The 19,686-nt window shown below is 34.7% G+C and overlaps 2 protein-coding genes across 5 annotated transcripts in view; one reads left to right on the forward strand and one right to left on the reverse strand.

The window, feature by feature from the left end:
• The window catches only part of LOC125835020 (ATP-citrate synthase alpha chain protein 2), an 877,357-nt gene that overhangs the window by 202,175 nt on the left and 655,496 nt on the right, over positions 1–19,686 (reverse strand). The gene's annotated exons all lie outside the window — the stretch shown is intronic.
• On the forward strand, positions 4,395–9,351 carry LOC125835018 (protein NSP-INTERACTING KINASE 3). Of its 2 annotated transcripts, XM_049514156.1 has the most exons (10): positions 4,395–4,629; positions 4,703–4,835; positions 4,917–4,988; positions 5,074–5,217; positions 5,308–5,379; positions 5,508–5,567; positions 5,779–5,876; positions 6,009–6,152; positions 6,798–7,139; positions 8,506–9,351. In XM_049514156.1, the coding sequence occupies exons 1-10, from the start codon at positions 4,536–4,538 to the stop codon at positions 9,213–9,215; spliced, it is 1,869 nt and encodes a 622-aa protein (XP_049370113.1). In that variant the 5' UTR covers positions 4,395–4,535; the 3' UTR covers positions 9,216–9,351. The 2 variants fall into 2 exon arrangements, with proteins under 2 accessions (XP_049370113.1, XP_049370115.1); XM_049514158.1 differs by lacking the exons at positions 4,395–4,629; positions 5,074–5,217 and having other exon boundaries at positions 4,697–4,835; positions 5,304–5,379.

Here is a 19,686-nt window from a genome sequence, read left to right on the forward strand (position 1 = left end):
ACAACAATAGCATATGTGATAATCAATGGTGAAGTTTGTTAAAAGAACCAATCAGATTGTTCTCTTGCTTTCCACAATTAATATATTATTTTGATTGTTTTATCTTAGGTACAAACATTTTGAATGTCATTGCACTCGCCCTAAAGTATTTGTATAAAGACAATTAGTCCACTTCTTTTATCGCAAGTTGACTAATTTGTCATATTTCTTCCTCTCTTCGTTTTGAGCATAATAAGAGATCAAGTTTTCTTGAAACTAACAGATGCCCAAAATACACTATAACAAAAATAATATTTATTGCCAATAGATATGCACATTAACAAAGAGTTCTGGAGCCTTTACCGATATTAATTAATTATCATTAGATTCAATGTCGCTAACCTTTAGAGACATTTATAGAGAGTACTAATTGCCTCTAAAAATACATAGCGGTAATTAAGCTATTAATTGCCGTTAAAAATCATTTTTGTTGTAGTGATAACTCTTTCTTTTGGTTTCTTTCAATTAAAGTTGTGAACTGTGAACTGTAAACTTGGATACAACCTGTCAGACTATCTTTCTGAAAAATATGTCAAGCAATATGTCTTTTTTCTTCTTGATTGTTATGAAAGTAAGATAGTCTTTATTATTATTTGTGGATATTTGTGAGTTCAAGTGCGCAAAAACTTATGTTGTGAGATTTTAATATGTTATGTATCAAAATTTTGGTTTAGAATATCCAGTTGTGAACAGTTCCATTCGCTACCTACTGCTTGGTTCATCATTGCATTAATTCTTTGTAAATGTATAGTATAACAATAACAATAACTATGGCTCAATTTCAAATAAGTTGGGGACGGTGATATGAAACCTAAGCAATAGGACAATGATGAAAAACCTTTATGATATTAACAATTTTAAGGTCATTTTTAACATATACATGATACAATATACTATAATAAAAAAGAGATTGATGGAGTTTCATAAGAAAGGAGTCGAATATCCTCAATTTGAATTTAGTTAATTAAGTTCTTGTATGGATGTGATGTTTCACTTAATTGGGAGTATTGTTGTTCAAGGCTTTTGGTCTCTTCTTTAAGTGATGATGTTGTTCTTTATAACTTTCTGGAGTTTAAAAAATCGCGTTACATCTGACCAACTATTTCCATGAAAGATTTTCTTAGACTTCTTTTTATACTTAAAAAATCTCTGTATGACTCATAATTTTGTGCAACAAAAACGAAAATTTAAAAAAATATAGCACTTTAATATTTCGAAGGAACGTTGTGCCTTAAAATAATTTTTTTTTAACAATATAATGTATGTATCAAAAGTACGAATATTACGAAATGATCGATCATATGTGAGCTTTAATAAAAGAGATAAATGTCAAAAATACACCTAAACTATACTTTTTTTTTAGTTTCATACTTAAATTATTGAGAGTGTGAGTTTCATACTTAAACTATCATTTTTTAGTTTGAGAAACACACCTCTCTCTTTTATACCAATCTCATCATGATGTGTGTAATACACTCTTTTTTTTATTTTAAAAAATTGTCACATCACACTCCACATGGACAAAATATTAGATCTCGACAAAAAATAAATAAATTATTAGTATTAGTTAAAATTAAAAATTTCTTTTATAAAATAAAATGTAAAATATTTTTCTTACCCCACTCCATCACTTCCTCTCACTGCACCTCCCCCCCCCAACCCCCACCCCGGCCCTTTTTTTGTTTAAATTTCTTTTATAAAAGTATTTAATTTTTTTACTTCATCTCCTCCTCCCCCCCCCACCCCCTTCAAATACTAATATAGATATTATTATGTTTTTTTATAAAAATAATTCTACCCACCCCACCTAATCCTCCACTTCCAATTTTTTTTTCCATTTTATGTTAGATATATACATATCGAAAATATTTTTTACTTGCCGCCACAACATTTTTTCTAATTTTTTAATTTATTTATGTCATATTCGGTACACTAGTAGAATTTTTTTTCTTAAAATATATGTACATACATATCTAATACAAAACAAGAAAAATGTAAAAAAAAAATTAGGAGCAGAGGGTTAAATCGGATGGGGTAATTTTTTTATTTTTTTTAAAATAAAATATTATCATTTTTTTGGGGGGGGGGGGATATTTTATAAAAGTTTTTTTTTTTAAAAAAAAAGGGATGGGGATTGTTGGGGGGGGGGGGTATGTGGAGGTGGTGGAGTGAGGTAAGGAAAATAATTTGAATTTATTTTAAAAAAAATATTTTTTATGGATATTAATGCTTTATCTTTACTTTTTAATTAATATTAATAGTTTATTATTTAATTTTTGTCAAGGTGGAATATTTTATCCATGAGGAATGCCACGGGTCAAGATTTTTTCATGCATTACACACACCACTGAAGTGTGTTTCTCAAATTAAAAAGTGATAGTTTAGGTATGAAACTCACACTCTCAATAGTTTAAGTATGAAACTAAGTAGGCGTTTGGCCATGCGATACCATATCACGATATGGTATTGTGAGATGGAATCAACGTTTGAACATGCGATTTTACGCCGATTCCATCTCATGATTCCATATTCTCCAAAAACCATGATATGGAATTATATGGTAATTCCATATCATGATTTGAGATATTTTAATACAAAAATTGATCTATGAGTATATATTTTGTTAAAACAACCCACATTTATATCTACTAACAATTTATTTCATATGTTAATAAAATTTTTAATCATATCATTACTTTTTAAAATTTATTATTCTATCCGACATAAAATTTATTATTCTCACCAACATATAGTCACTTTAACTCACACCAATCGATTGTTAAAGTGATGAAATATTTACGGTCTATGAGCATGAAAATATAGTTGTGGATGATATTGACCAACAAATGACTCAAAGTAACAATGTTGGTTTGTCTTCCCGGTCACATGATCAATAAATGCAAGTTCAACGTGAGGAAATTGTCCGTACTATGTGGAAGGATTATATTAAAGACTAGTACACTACAATTTATGTTTAATTTTTTTTATTAAATTAAAGTTCGATGAAACAATTACTTAAGTGGAGAACAAATAATTTTGTAATAATTTATTATGCGATTTTATAAATTTTTATTTATTTGATAAGATTGAATAAACAATTGGGGCTATTTTAATAGTTTTATAACTTATGAGATTTTTATATTTATGATATCACATGTCCTAATAAAACTTTAATTTCATCTCATAATTTTATATCATGATATTATATCATAATTTCATATCGTGATACCATGCATGACCAAATAAAATAGTTTAGTCTTACCTAGTTTTAAATGAAAATAGTAGAATATGGGTAAAGGGGAAGAATTTTGAATGTGGAATACAAATGTGGTGCAAGCTAGCAATGTGGGGTATGTCTGGAAAGAAAAAAAAAACTTTAACAGAACAAAATGATTTTAAAAATGTTGAAAAGAAGGAGAAAAAAAGTCCAAAAGCCAACAAAGACTAAGACAAGGCAAGCACGTGACCTGTCAAAAGCTTATTTACTGGAGTAGTACATACTCTCTCCGTCATAGAATTATGTGACTTTTTTTTTTTTTTTAGTAAATTAAAAAAAAAAAGACATATATTTATATTAAGTAACAATTTAATTATAAAATATCGATTTTATTCTTAGTGAAATGATTTACAATTACATAAATTTCTGTCATTTATTTTGGACCACAAATTTTAAAAGTGTTTCTTTGTTTCTTAAACTTCGTATCGAATCAAAGTACCTCACATAAAATAAGACGGAGAGAGTAATTTTTTTTCCTTTTAGACATGCTCTTCTTCTTTCTCCATTCTCATCAATCCAATGCAATCCCTTCAGTCCAATCACTCAATAGAAAGTTAACTTTGTAAAACCCAATTGCTACTTCGTTTCTTTTCACATACATAATAAATAAAGGGATTCTCTTTTTTTTTTCTTTTAAAAAAACTGACCACATCTCTGTATCTCTGAGTTTTTGGCCTATGTTTTGGCTTTTTCTGTTGTGTTTGTATCTTTGTGGTATATATTACTTATTAATAATAGAGGGAGAGGATGTTGATCTTGAAAGGATATGGTGGAGAGTTTCATTGAAGGAGAAAAATAGCTCAAACATAGAATTTGTTGGGATTAGTTCATATTCCAATATTATCAGATCTCAAGGTTACCACCTTAGTCTTTTTTCTTTATCAAGAAGATTCCCTTTTTATTCATTCATTCTAATTATAGATGGATGCCCATTTCTCATAATTGTGTAAAGATAGCAACTTTGGTGTTTTGAAGAAATATTGGAAGCTGAAAAGAGCAGGATTTGTGGTTGCTATTGAGTGAAAACAGCATCTATCTTTCTCTCTCTCTTTTTTTTTTTAGCAAATTGGTTCTGTTCTGATTCTGAGAGTGACCCTTTATGGATGAAGAAGTGGTTTTGATGTAAAGAATGTATTCTTGTTGTCTTAATGTTTTATGGGGAGGTTTTGTTAGGCAAGTAATCCATTTTCTGACAAGGTAAATTGTAGAAAAGTAGAGAATGGAGAGAAAGTGGTGTATGTTCTTGTATGTGGTTTTAACATTGATGGAGAGTTGTTATGCTTCTCTTTCCCCTACCGGTATCAACTATGAAGGTAAACTTCTTTCCTACATTTCCTTTCTCTCTTGGGGGTGAAAATCATCTTCATCTCACATAATTATATGCAGTTGTTGCCTTGATTGAAATTAAGAAGGCCTTACATGATCCTTACAATGTTCTTGAGAATTGGGATGTCACTTCTGTTGACCCTTGCAGTTGGAGAATGGTTACTTGTTCAAATGATGGATATGTTTCTTCTCTGTAAGTAGTTGAGCTTCAGTAATTTTCACTCTACATAATCATAACACCAAAAGTAAACTTTTTTTTTTTTCCCTTCATCAGTGGACTACCTAGTCAAAGTTTATCTGGAACCTTGTCACCTGGAATTGGAAACCTCACCAAATTGGAATCAATGTAAGTTCTTCACTGTATTTTTCTCTTAGTACTTCATTTGATTATATGTTAGCTGAATAGTAATACTATTCCCAATTTCGTGTAGATTGCTGCAAAACAATGCTATTTATGGTCCTATTCCTGATGTGGTTGGTAATTTTGAAAAGCTTGAGACACTTGATCTCTCCAACAACAAGTTTGATGGCGAAATACCTGCTTCTTTCGGAGATCTCAATAATTTGAATTATTTGTGAGTTCAGGAAATTTTTCTTATTTTTCACTGTTTCTTATCAAACTACACTTGAATCTTATTGTGTATCTTCGCTGTTGAGCAAGACAGACGATTAAACAACAATAGCCTCACAGGAACCATTCCTCAATCTCTCTCAAACATTGGAGGCCTCGCTCTCGTGTACGTCTCCATACCCTCCTTTACCATCGAAATTTGTTATGCTTATCCTTATAAGACCGGTCTAAATTACTCTAATGTTCTGTTTCTTCCTCGTACATTTTACTGATTTAGCTGATCTTTGATTGTAGGGATGTTTCTTTTAATAATCTAAGTGGTCCATTGCCCAAAATATCTGCAAGAGCTTTCAAGTGAGTCACCTTTTCTTCTTTCAATACATAATTGCTGCAGTTGAAGTAGTAATTCTCAATATTATTGAAATTGACTGGTTCATGCCTCTGTATATATACTTCTCATTAAACAATAATTATGTAGTGCTTCTAGGATAATGGAAAGTATTTATTTTTGATAGATTACTGAACCTTATTATATTGAATTTAAGTTTCTCATCATGATTTTCAGAGTTATTGGAAATCCTTTGATTTGTGGCCAAAGTTCGGGGAACAATTGTTCAGCAGTCTATCCAGAACCGCTGTCCTTCCCGCCAGATAGTTTAGGAGGTCTGCATAACATCACTCACTTTCATTCACCTTCCGTTCCTTTCATTTAAAAATGGAAAATAGTAGAAGACACGGGAGGTTCTGCTATCTCTATTGTTGAAATTGTATTGTCTGTTTTCTTCAATTTCATAGATCAAAGAGCAGGAAGTAAAAACCATCATGTGGCTGTTGCTTTTGGAGCAAGTTTTGGTGCTGCTTTCTTGGTTTTAGTAGTCATAGCACTGGTTCTTTGGTGGCGCTACCGACATAATCAGCAGATCTTCTTTGATGTCAATGGTTAGCTGATTTTCTTTTGCTTTTTATCCATTTAAGATAATTCAATTTCTTTGCTTTTTTGTTTTTCTATTTCTGATTCATTTGGTTATGTACATATTTTCTCGAATGTATTAAGCTCCGTAGATTTGTCATTATTTGATTATTTTTTTCAAGTAAGGGTGTTTCAGAGTTTGGTGGCTTGTGGTTTAACTGGTTATCTTAGCTTCTCAATATACATCTTTCAGTTAATCTGACATAGAAAAGGTTTACATTGACATTTGATTGTAAATCTAGTAGTCAAGTATTATGAAGGACCCAAATTTGCAAGTAGTAGATATCTAACAGCAGTTCTACATTTACATCGAGAATATGTTGAATAAAATGCTATAATCCACATCTTATACTAGATAACTTCCCTGCTTTAGACCACCTTAATTCATATCCTGACCAACCTTGTCAGGTGAATCAATTGTTATTTGCTCCCCCTCCCATTGAGAGGAAGTTTTCCCTGACAAACTTATAGGGTGGTTGCATATTGTGGACAAATTTTGGGGACTTGTCACTACTCATTCTTTCTCATCCCTTTCCTTGAGCATTAGTATTTTTTGTCCGTCTGTCACCTGCTATTTCTACAGCTGTATCTGAGCAATGATTTCTCAAATGCAGAACAATATGATCCAGAGGTATGCTTGGGTCACTTGAAAAGGTATGTCTTTAAAGAACTGCGAACTGCAACTGATCATTTCAGCTCAAAAAATATTTTGGGTAGCGGAGGATTTGGAGTTGTGTACAAGGGACGCTTAAATAATGGAACTGTCGTGGCTGTCAAAAGATTAAAGGACTACAATGCTGTTGGTGGTGAAATCCAATTTCAGACAGAAGTTGAGTTGATTAGTTTGGCTGTCCATCGAAATCTTCTCCGTCTTTGGGGTTTTTGTTCAACTGAAAGTGAACTGCTTCTTGTTTACCCCTATATGCCAAATGGAAGTGTAGCAGCACGATTAAAAGGTCAGCCTCTTGGCCTGCATGTTTTGTTAGTAATAATTGCTATGCCTCCTAGCTTCAGATCATTCCTCTAACATATATGTTCTGTGAAGTTCGACCTTTTAGGAAGGTGTTTGTTAACTAATTTCAACTGTGTTTACCTTTCTTTTACATTTTTAGGTCCCTGGTCACACCTTTCTAACTCATTATGGGAAGTTAACTAGAAAATACTCTCTTAAAGCTGCACAATTTTCTATTACAGAAAGTGAGGCTTAACAGACTAACGTATTATCTTACAAGAATGAATCTTGTGAAGAAATGGACATTGGATCTAAATCAAACTTAAAAGTTAGCTCATGAGGTAAGTATTGCTCAAAGACCACAACCCATTCCCTCAACCTATGTGGGACTTCTTAAAGGTAGATGAGCTTAGCTGATCTTTAATTCCATACGCTGTAAAGTGTAAATCAGTTTCTTTTCTCCGATATGAGAGTGTCACTAGGGCTTGAATACCAACAAACAAAAATTGGATTCTTTTACCTTAAGCTGGGACTTGATAATATTGCTTGTTTAAGGACTCTCCTCTTTGCCTTTTCTCTATCCAAGTTAAAACTTGTTAATTTTAGAGAGGTTATCCTCTTCTCATTCTCTCAGTTTTATGCAATTTGGAATAATGAAGGAAGAAAGTGAATTAAAATTAAAACTTCACCATTGCACATGATAAAGCTTTTGAAAAGAGAAAGAAGTTTATTCATCTTATACAACAATTTGCTTCTAAAAAGCATTATGAGAGTTGTCATAATTTATGGCTTAAGGAGATTAAAGTGGGTTTGAACCATTCACGTAGTCCATATTTTACCCATATTTATGTGGATGGATTCCAATCTATCTTCTTTTAACCCTGAAAAGGGCATATGCATCCCGAGCTTTTTACGTTACGCTTCAATAGAACGAATTATCTTTACTTCAATAATAGATATTAGGCCTTTCAGCAGGTTAGTTCACGAATTCTCCTATTTCAGTAAGAGACGTGTTTGGGCCTGCTTTGAAGACAGCCAGTAATTACTAGCACAAGATCCAGTATTTGAAAAGGTTCCATACCCAGAAGGGTTCCAAGCTTCAACCCACTGCTCGAGCAACTTGCTATCTATTTTAACTCAATCCACCCAAATCCGGTCCAATGCACCCATTTGCCACCACTATAACTGATACTATCTTTTATTTTTTAGTACAAGATTTTAATGTTTGACCCATCCTATTTTGTGTCCCTTACCATATTTCTTCTTCTTGAAGTATATGGTAGGCCATCATCAGCGACCACAGTGATGCAGTTTCTTCTGGTGAACATGCCTTCAATTAACCATGTCTTTTGTGGTTCCTAAATTTGCAGATCACATCCATGGCAGGCCAGTTTTGGACTGGTCAAGGCGGAAAGGAATAGCAGTAGGTACAGCAAGAGGGCTAGTATATTTGCATGAACAATGTGACCCCAAAATTATCCATCGTGATGTCAAAGCAGCGAACATTCTGTTGGATGAGGAATTTGAAGCAGTGGTTGGAGATTTTGGGTTAGCAAAGCTCTTGGATCACCGGGATTCTCATGTAACGACTGCTGTCAGGGGCACAGTTGGTCACATTGCTCCAGAATATTTGTCAACGGGTCAATCGTCTGAAAAGACTGATGTGTTTGGGTTTGGAATCTTGCTTCTTGAGCTAATTACAGGTCAGAAGGCTGTGGACTTTGGACGAGGGGCGAACCAGAAAGGTGTTATGCTTGATTGGGTAAAGAAACTTCATGTAGAGAAAAAGCTGAACCTTATGGTGGACAAAGATTTGAAGAACAACTTTGACCGGATTGAACTTGAAGAGATGGTTCAAGTTGCTCTTCTGTGTACCCAATTCATTCCAACTTATCGGCCAAAGATGTCGGAGGTATTAAGGATGTTGGAAGGAGATGGATTAGCTGAAAAATGGGAGGCTTCACAAAAAGTTGAGACACCTAGGTACAGAACATCTGAAAATACACCAAAGAGATATTCTGATTATATAGAAGAATCATCACTAGTAGTCGAAGCAATGGAGCTTTCAGGACCTAGATGACAACATCTGATTCTATCCTTGAGTTGAAAAATGAGAAATAGCTGTTGGAATGCCTGTATTATTAATCTGTAAAAAAGAACACAAAGCTCATGTATAATTCGATCAACACCTAACTTCATACATCTCTCCCTCTCAATTTTGTTAAAATGTGCCATTCATTTTTTGAAGATGGGGGCACAAGTCAGCCATCCTCATGTACAGTGGTCTGATTGTCATGGTGGATGAATCATGAATTAAGGTTTTCGGTTTTCTTCTTTTGTTCATGTACTGAAATGTTTAGTCTTTCATAGTGAAGGGAAAAATGAAAAGAAGAAGAAAGGTAGTAGTAGGTAGGGGTGTCAAAAATGAGATGTTTAATCGGATCATAATTTTATGGGTTGAGCTCAACATAGGGTTTAATCTCTATTTGTTCAAGCTTTAACCCACTTTGAAAGAATCTTCAATTGAGTCTAATTTAATTTTCAATTTAACTTGTTTTAAGACTTTTTATTTGCATTGATGTAATGTACCTTTAAAATTATTGTCCGCATAATTTACTTAGACACCACTTGTTCCAATCGAACACCTTTATAAAAACCCTCCTCTTCCTCCTACTAAATTTTAAAGAAAAAAATTTCAAATTCGTAAATAAGTTCAGATTTGTATTAGTCTTGCTGGAAAAAATAGAGTTTCGCTATGTTTAGCAATTTTTTTTTTAATGAAATGCAAACTCTATTTTTAGCAGTTTTTTTTTTTTGATAAAATGCGAACTCTATTTTTAGCAATTTTTATTTCTTTGATGAAATGCTCTTCTACAACTTTAAAGACAAATCTTTATCAGTAAACTCTTTTGATTTTTTCTGTTTTGACTGGTTATTTGTTTAATTGATGTTTTTTCGATAATAATATTGGCACTAAGAATATACCCTATCATGATATATTTCCTCAGATTCAGTTTGTTCTTTAAGCAAAATGAAGAAGAAAAAAATAGTGGAACCAAAAGGAAGAACAAGAGATTTTGTAAATTGAAGTGACGAAGACGAAGGTGGGTTTCTCTTTGAAATTAAAATTATTATTGAATTAATTTTTTTTTTAGTTATTCTGTTAATGTATACCAGGTGTCAAAATTATTACAAATTTATTCATTTTTTAAAATTGAAATTCAAATGTGGTTATAAAAGTTAAACAACAATATATTAAAATTATTGAAATTCAGCACATTAAATTGGACAGATCATGATACAATCCGTTTTTGAGCCCAACCCATTGAAATACAACGTAAACTTGAATTGATCATGACATAATTTGATTTCTATTTCAATATCTTCAATTTTATTTCATTCCGCCCATTTAACATCTCTAGTAATAGGCAACGGTCCCAAAGGATAAAGAAGTTGGAAGTAGGCATGAAAATTGTGATGGGGTATAAGATAGTTACAGTTCCACTAAATTCTAAGGTATGTATGATGGTCACTCTTCAGCCAACTCAGGTCTTGTCAATTCATAAAATGGACCCACATCACACCATCAAAACAAATTGCTTCACCCTCCAAAAGTTCCAAAATACGTACGACAAGAATAATAATTTTGCGTTTAATTTTATTTCACATTTGGTATAAAGTATTAACTAATTTAAAAATTATTTTATCTAGATGAGATGAAATAATTTCATCTTATGTATTAAACGAGCCCTTATAAGTTTTACCTGTATTCACCGATAATCTCAAAAAATTAATTATAGAATTTAGAAAAATCATGAATTTCAAATTTTTTTACAACAAGAGTTTGGTGTGTGCGCGTACACCCCTATAAAATTTGGTGACATTTTTACCCTTACCGTCAAAGGATATTTCATCCACATTTATGGTATCCGTAAATACAGATTCTAAGGAAGATAATTAAAAATAAAAAATAGATGATATTGGTATCGTTAAATTACAAAAGAGTAGTGCTAAATTACTACAAAAATATACCCCAAAAATAACCACATATATAAAAAGTCTACTATATACTTATATTAAATTTTGGCTTATTTTCGGCACTATCTCCTTCTTATATGGTTCAGTGATTAAAAAAAAATGATTTAGTTTATAAAACAAATATGTTTCACTTAAGTAAAAAAATGTTATACACTTAAGTTAAGAAACAATTATGTAGTCATATTTTTATATATTAATATTTTTTTCATTACTATACACTATAAATTATTTGTTGAATCAATACATTACCCAACCCACCTAACCCACCACCCCATCCCTCCCTAAAACCCATTTTTGTCCAGAACACATGTCACGACCCGAGTCTACACCGTAGATGTGGCCGGCACTCAAGAACCATTGCTGGTCCCCAAGCGAACCCTCATCTTGGTTGACTACAAGCGGAAGACTAACTTAAGCATGCAAAAGCTTAAAAACTGAACAAAATTCATGAAACTTAAATACAAAGCTTTAACTCAAAAGAAAACTCTGAATAATATAATATATTTAACTCGCCCCAAAATAGGCAACTTAAGTCTTTAAAACATTTAACAAAATAAATGAACAGACTTTTGAAACTCTACTGTCTATCTATGAAGCCTATAAATGACAAGGATGGAAGTCGGAACAAGACCCACAACATCCTAACAACTGATATAACTGAAAAGTAAATAAAATCTTCCGAAATCAAGGAGGCTCACCATAGCTAACTCGAACTCTTTGTGGTATCAACGAAACTCTTGTTGATGATCCCGATTACCTGAATATGCATCATGAAAGGATGCATGCCAAATGGCTCAGTACGTGGAATGTACGAGCATGTAAGGGGAATTCTAAATCATAACATAAGCTTGAACTTGATAAAAAGGAAATATACTTACCTCTTCTCAACTCACTCAACTCAACTCAACTTAGAAAAAAGATACTCAACTCAAAGATAAAATATTCAACTCAGTGAAATAAGGCTAAACTCAATAATAAGACACTCGACTCTTGGTACTGTAACGACCCTAAAAATGAATAAGTGAAACTAGAGCCTAACGTATGTGTGTTTGAGTTTGGTGTGAGGTTTGAAGGTGTTTGATGTTGTCCTAAGTCATGGTTGAGGGGTTTAGGGGTTAAACGTCAAGGTACGGATCCCCATGGACCACCCTAGGGGTCCTTGAGGAGAACCCTAAGCCTAACCCCCAAGACCCTTTGAAACCAAAAGAGTTGCCAAAATGTGGTGACCTATGGATGGGGTTCACGCCCCGTAGGTCCATCCACTGTCCGTGGATGGCCTCTGTAGGTCGAACCCTGCAGCAGCCTTGAAGACCAAGCCCCAGCCATGAAAAATGGACAGCCAGGACGGTCCGTGGACCCATCTACTATCCGTGGTCTACACCTGCAGTTTCTGGTTTGGCTCGGCCAAGTGTAGAGGTCTTTTGGTAATTAGTTAATTAAAATTTTTAAGTGTATGGACGGTTATTTTAGGTGTATTAAGATATTTTAAGAGTATTAAAACATTAAAATCCTATTTTAGATTTCATTATTCAAATTCCCCAAATCAAAACCCCTCCCTCTCCAAATATCTTCTCTCTAGAACTCCATTGAAGACCAAGAGAAAAAGAAGACTTAGGGATTGAAGAGGAAGGCAAATTGAGTGGATTTTCGTGGAATTCATCTATTAAGGTATGGTGATCCTTCATCTAGGGTTAGCTTTCACCCTAGAGTCAATTTCAAAGAAGTTTTCAAAGTTTTCAAGTTTATGAAAAACATAGGGTTTTACTGAATCTCATGGGTTCTTTCATCAAACATTTACAAATGGTTTCTAATGACAAATTATAATTGTATTAATGTTTAATTGATGATTTATTATGAAAATACTCTTTGAACCCATGATTTCTCTCAATTCCTAAATTGTTCCTTTATGAAGTGAGTTTGTTGATCATGAATGAATGTTGATGGATTATGCCTAAATTGATTTAGATTGTTGAATTGTATCATTATACATGCCTTAATTGTAGTAAATTGTTGGTGTGTGGGTGACTTTTAATCATGGCCTTGAAAGGGCAAGTTGTGACCTAATTACATGTTGCATTAGAATTGTGCTAGAGATGTGGATCCACTTGAAAAGTGGAGGTGTTTAGTTACTATGTATAATGTGAAGGATATACTTGTGATTTCAATGATAGAATGATGATCTTGTATAGAATGTAAATGTGTTGTTGTTGATGGTTTATTCTCAATTAACACTCATGAATGTTGACGATAGAATGTGAAGGATTTCTGTAATGTAATGTTGTATCTTGGATTGGTAGACTTAGGTGTCCTCTTATTGATAAATGAAAGCTATGTTGAATGTGATCTCTTGAATTGGTATGCTTAAGCATCCTTTTCTTATATAATGAATGTATCTTGACTTAATGTCTCGAATTGGTAAACCTAATGCTAGTAGCCTCTTCATGAATGAATGATAAAGTATTCTAGGCTAAACCTTGGATTGGTAGACCTAAGAGAGGTGGCCTTTCATGAGGAGTCTAGGTGCTAATGTGATGTTAAACCTTGAAACGGTATACCTAATGGTGGTGGCCCTTCTTGTGTGAGATGATGAACCTAGAAACCGTAGACCTAACATTGGTGGCTCTTTCTAGTAATATCAATGAGCATCGTTAATATACCTTGAATCGGTAGACCTAATGGTGGTGACCTTTCACGTGTATGTGCTTTGGGTCGATAGGCCTAATGTTGGTGGCCCTTTTAAGTACAATGTTGTAATGTGATTGAAATACTCTATGGGAATGTAGGCTAAGCACCGAGTGGATATGGTAAGATGAAAACTCTCCCAATGTTAGGCTAGGGTTCGAATGAACATCTTCCTATCCCATAACTATGAGCCCACATAGGATATTAGCCAGTGGATTTAATTCAATCCAAGCTAATATTACTGGTCTTCATTAGGCAAGTTGACCACCTTTTACGGTGTGGGGTTACACGACACCAGATTCCAAGTCTAGATTGCATGGTCTATGTTGATTAAATACTTATTCCCATCATGTTAGATGTGCATTATGATTTCTTGAGGAGTTCTATGAAGTGTGGGTGGTAGTATGAGATGCCATCCATGCATTGCACGAGTAGGCTTTGAGAGGGTCATAGTGAGTTCTCTAAGACTTAATGGCTAATGAATGAATGTGTCCTAAATGAAGTTATTAAAAAATGTTGACTCTTAAATGCTTATATGCTTAAATGTAAATATACATGCTATACTTGGATTGTATTATGAGTTTCTTCCTTGTCATGACTTATTTATTGAATATTAATGTGCCTTGTCCAGGGTGACTTCAAAGGAGTATTTAGTGTGAGTAGTAGTATGGGATGCTACTTGTACATTGCACAAGTATGACTTAGAGTTGTCTTAGATGTTGGTCTTAATGTGATGATGTGACTCATGTAATGTTTATGTCTCTTAAATGCTTTATTGTGTAAAGGTGGAGATGATGAATGTTAAGTTCACTTTTGGTGACCTTAAGGTGGTACCTTAGTGTAGGTGGTGGTATGGGACACTACCCATACGTTGCACAAGGTATAGCTTGAGGGTTAGTTGAGGTGGAGGCTCAAGGTGAAGGTAAAGGTTTATATGTGACTTTGTTCAAATGTGAAAATGTGACTTGTATGTTGGTTGTGACTTATACTATGCCCTTTTTTTAAATGTGCATGAAGTTTTTCAAAAATGGTATGAAAGCATGACTTTCAAACAAAAATGTCCTTTTTAAGCATGTTTTTGCATGGTTATCATACTTTGTACTTTATGTGCTAACCCATTCTTTTTCTATGTTTTTACTACAAGTGTACGTTCTGATTGCATTCTCCCTAGTGAAGCTTGGAATAGAGGTCTTCTAAGACATCTTTTGGTATGTCCTCATAGATCAAGGATAAAGACTTTTATTGTTTCTAGTTCTTTCATGTTTTGAGACTATTGTTAAGACTTCGATTGTAAAGGGCCGCGACCCTATCTTGTTAAAGTTTTGTCTAAGATGGCCATGTGAGACTTTAGTATTCCCCTGCTTTATAAATGAGTTTTTGATTGTTGAATTTAAATAAGTTTTTAAATTCCACACTATTTTCATATACCGAATGTTATGAATGCTAAGTTGCTTGTATTAGACCCCTTCGGGGTCGAGTATGCCGTGTCGCATCCGGGGTCTAGACTCGGGTCATAACAAACTTGGTATCAGAGCATTAGATTTTGGAAATTGTATTTAGTGTTGATGTCTCACAAGCCACGTCTAGTAGAGTTTTGTTCATCGGTGTAAGTCGCGACACATCTATGAGCAAGAGGCTATAATACGTTAGAAAGTTACACTTCTTTCATATTTTTGAAGTCGTGCCCTTAGAATTTAGCTCTATAAGTGTCCTTTTCCTAACCCTTCTCTTGTGTTTACAGGATATGAATACAAGGGCTAACCCAAGAAGGATGGAAGAGAAGATTGTGAATGCAGGAGTTCCTCCCCAAGGTCTTCAAGGTGACCAAGTTCCTCAAGGTGACCAAATTCCTCTAGGAAATCAAGGGAATGAAGTTTCAGTGGATCCCCCGGCTATGACCAATGAAGAGATTAGGTCGGCTTTTCTAACCCTAGCTCAAGCCATGACGGCTCAAGTTAACCTAGATGTGGGGCGTAAGGTGAATTCTAATGAGAGTACCATGACCTCAAGGTTGAGAGACTTTGAGAGGATGAATCCTCCGGTTTTCCTTGGCTCTAAGGTGGGAGAGGATCCCTAAGAATTCTTGGATGAAGTGTATAATATAGTCAATACTACGGGAGTGATCTCTATTGAGAAAGAGGAACTTGCCGCTTATCAATTGAAAGATGTCGCCCAAATTTGGTTCACTCAATGGAAAAGCAATAGGCCTATATGAGCGAGGTCTATTGATTGGGAATTGTTTAAGGAAGCTTTTCTTGGTAGGTAGTTTCCCCATGAGAAGAGGGAATGTAAGGTTGAGGAGTGTATAAACCTTAAGCAAGATAATATGAACGTGGATGAGTATTCCTTGAAACTACCCTTTTGTCTAAGTATGCTCCATCTTTGGTGTCCAACCCTAGGGATGAGATGAGTTGATTTGTTACCGGTATATCCAACCTAGTTAAGGAAGAGTGCCATACTGCGATGCTCCATGATGACGTGAAGATTTCTAGACTCATGGTGTATGCTCAATCTATTGAAGAGTCCAAACTTAAGAGGAAGGATAAGGAGTTGAAGAAGGGTAGGTCCGATGAGAAAGGTTAACTTAGGTTCAAGAAGAGAGCTCCAAATCAAGATACTTCACGTGCTCCTAAGGTCAACCAAGAGAGAGGTAGTGGACCTCCATTTGCTAAACCTACTTGTCACAATTGTGGAAAGAAGCATCATGGGAAATTCCTAGTGGGTACTAGTGGGTGCTATGGTTGTGGAAAGCTTGATCACCAAGTGAGAAATCAAGCTTCTCTTAATGGCCCGAATCTTGATGCTCCAAAGAGGAACCATTTCTATGCCCTTCAAGCTAACAAGGACAAAGAAGCTAATCCAGATGAAGGTACCGGTAAGTTATAGTTCCTTTTGTTGTGATGAGGTCCTTATGTTGTTTTTCAAGTTAGCCTTAGTTGGGTTTTCTCCTAAGTGGTGGGATGGTATGTTGAATAGTAGGTTGTGGTGAGTTATGATATCCTTATCACTTTCTTCAATTCCTATTCAAGCTTGAGACCAAGAATTCCATGTAGCTTGTTTCATGTTTTGGAGTCATGTGTGAAATGTGTTTCCATGCTCTCCTTATGTTATGCATGTTCTAGTTTAATTCTTGTTTAAATGAGAAAATGATTTTTCAAAATTGTGTTCCTCATGTTGATATGCATCTATGATGAGTTGCCTAAATATTTCATAAGTTGACTTGTTGAGAATGCTTAAATGTGTTCTTGAAAGAGTTACATAATGTGCCTATTTATGTTATGGTGAGCATGATGTGAGTTGGAGAACGAAGTTCCTCCAATGTAATGAGAAATGTTGAAGTTTTCATGCATAATGAGTTTGTAGAAGTAGTTTCTACTTTCTTGAATTGCATGGAGTTTGTTTTGATGTGGAGTTGATGTTTCCTCCTTTGTTTATGCAATTATATTGATGTGTCATGATTGTGGGCTGCTAGTTTTGAGTCGTGAACACCCCTTAATATGTTTTTAATGTCATTCGAGGACGAATGTTCCTAAGTGGGGGATAATGTAACGACCCTAAAAATGAATAAGTGAAACTAGAGCCTAACGTGTGTGTGTTTAAGTTTGGTGTGAGGTTTGAGGGTGTTTGATGTTGTCCCGAGTCATGGTTGAGGGGTTTAGGGGTTAAACGTCAAGGTACGACTCCCTATGGACCACCCTGGTCTCCTTGAGGAGGACCCTAAGCCTAAACCTCAAGACCTCTTGAAACCAAAAGAGTTGCCAAAATGTGGTGACCTACAAATGAGGTTCGCGCCCCGTAGGTCCATCCACTGTCCGTGGATGGCCTCCGTAGGTCGAACCCTGCAGCAGCCTTGAAGACCAAGCCCTAGCTACGAAACAAGGACAGCCAGGACAGTCCGTGGACCCATCTACTGTCCGTGGATTGGGTCCGTGGTCCACACCAACAGTTTCTGGTTTGGCTTGGCCAAGTGTATGGGTCTTTTGGTAATTAGTTAATTAAATGTTTTAAGTGTATGGACGGTTATTTTCAGTGTATTAAGATATTTTAAGATTATTAAAACATTAAAACCCTATTTTAGATTTCATTATTCAAATTCCCCAAATCAAAACCCCACCCTCTCCAAATATCATCTCTCCAGAACTCCATTGAAGACTAAGAGAAAAAGAAGACGTAGGGCTTGAAGAGGAACACTAATTGTGTGGATTTTCATGGAATTCATTTATTAAGGTATGATGATCCTTCATCTAGTGTTACCTTTCACGCTAGAGTCAATTTCAAAGAAGTTTTCAAAGTTTTCAAGTTTATGAAAAACCTAGGGTTTTACTGAATCTCATAGGTTCTTTCATCAAACATTTTCAAATAATTTCTAATGACAAATTATGATTGTATTAATGTTTAATTGATGATTTATGATGAAAATAATCTATGAACCCATGATTTCTCTCAATTCCTAAAATGTTCCTTTATGAAGTGGGTTTGTTGATCATGAATGAATATTGATGGATTGTGCCTAAATTGATTTAGATTGTTGAATTGTATCATTATACATGCCTTAATTATAGTAAATTGTTGGTGTGTGGGTGACTTTTGATCATGGCCTTGAAAGGGCAAGTTGTGACGTATTTACATGTTGAATTATAATTGTGCTAGAGATGTTGATCCACTTGAAAAGTGGAGGTGTTTAGTTACTATGTATAATGTGAAGGATATACTTGTGATTTCAATGATAGAATGATGGTCTTGTATAGAATGTAAATGTGTTGTTGTTGATGGTACATTCTCAATTAACACTCATGAATGTTGACGATAGAATGTAAAAGATTTCTATAATGTAATGTCGTATCTTGGATTTGTAGACTTAGGTGCCCTCTTCTTGATAAATGAAAGCTATGTTGAATGTGATCTCTTAAAATGGTATGCTTAGACATCCTTTTCTTATATAATGAGTGTATCTTGACTTAATGTCTCAAATTGGTAAACCTAATGCGGGTAGCCTCTTCATGAATGAATGATAAAGTATTCTAGGCTAAACCTTGGATTGGTAGACCTAAGGGTGGTGGCCTTGCATGAGGAGTCTAGGTGCTAATGTGATGTTAAACCTTGAAACGGTAGACCTAATGGAGGTGGCCCTTCTTTTGTGAGATGATGAACCTAGAAATAGTAGACCTAACGTTGGTGGATCTTTCTAGGAATATCAATGAGCTATCCTTAATATACCTTGAATACGTAGACCTAATGGTGGTGACCTTTCACGTGTATGTGCTTTGGGTCGGTAGTCCTAATGTTGGTGGCCCTCTCAAGTACAATGTTGTAATGTGATTGAAATACTCTATGGGAATGTAGGCTAAGCACCGAGTGGATATGATAAGATGGAAACTCTCCTAACGTTAGGCTAGTGTTCCAATGAACATCTTCCTATCCCATAACTATGAGCCCATATAGGATATTAGCCAGTGGATTTAATTCAATCCAAGCTAATGTTACTGGTCTTCCTTAGGCAAGTTGACCACCTTTTACGGTGAGGGGTTACATGACACCGAATTCCAAGTCTAGATTGCATGGTCTATGTCGATTAAATGCTTATTTCCATCATGTGAGATGTGCGTTATGATTTCCTGCGGAGTTCTATGAAGTGTGGGTGGTAGTATGGGATGCTATCCATGCATTGCACGAGTAGGCTTTGAGAGGGTCATAGTGAGTTCTCTAAGCCTTAATGGCTAATGAATGAATGTGTGCTAACTGAAGTTATTAAAGAATGTTGACTCTTAAATTCTTATATGCTTAAATGTAAAGATGCATGCTATACTTGGATTGTATTATGGGTTACTTCC

The sequence above is a fragment of the Solanum verrucosum genome, unplaced genomic scaffold, assembly GCF_900185275.1.
Source record: "Solanum verrucosum unplaced genomic scaffold, falcon-dt-bn FXZP01000058.1, whole genome shotgun sequence".
NCBI lineage: Eukaryota > Viridiplantae > Streptophyta > Magnoliopsida > Solanales > Solanaceae > Solanum > Solanum verrucosum.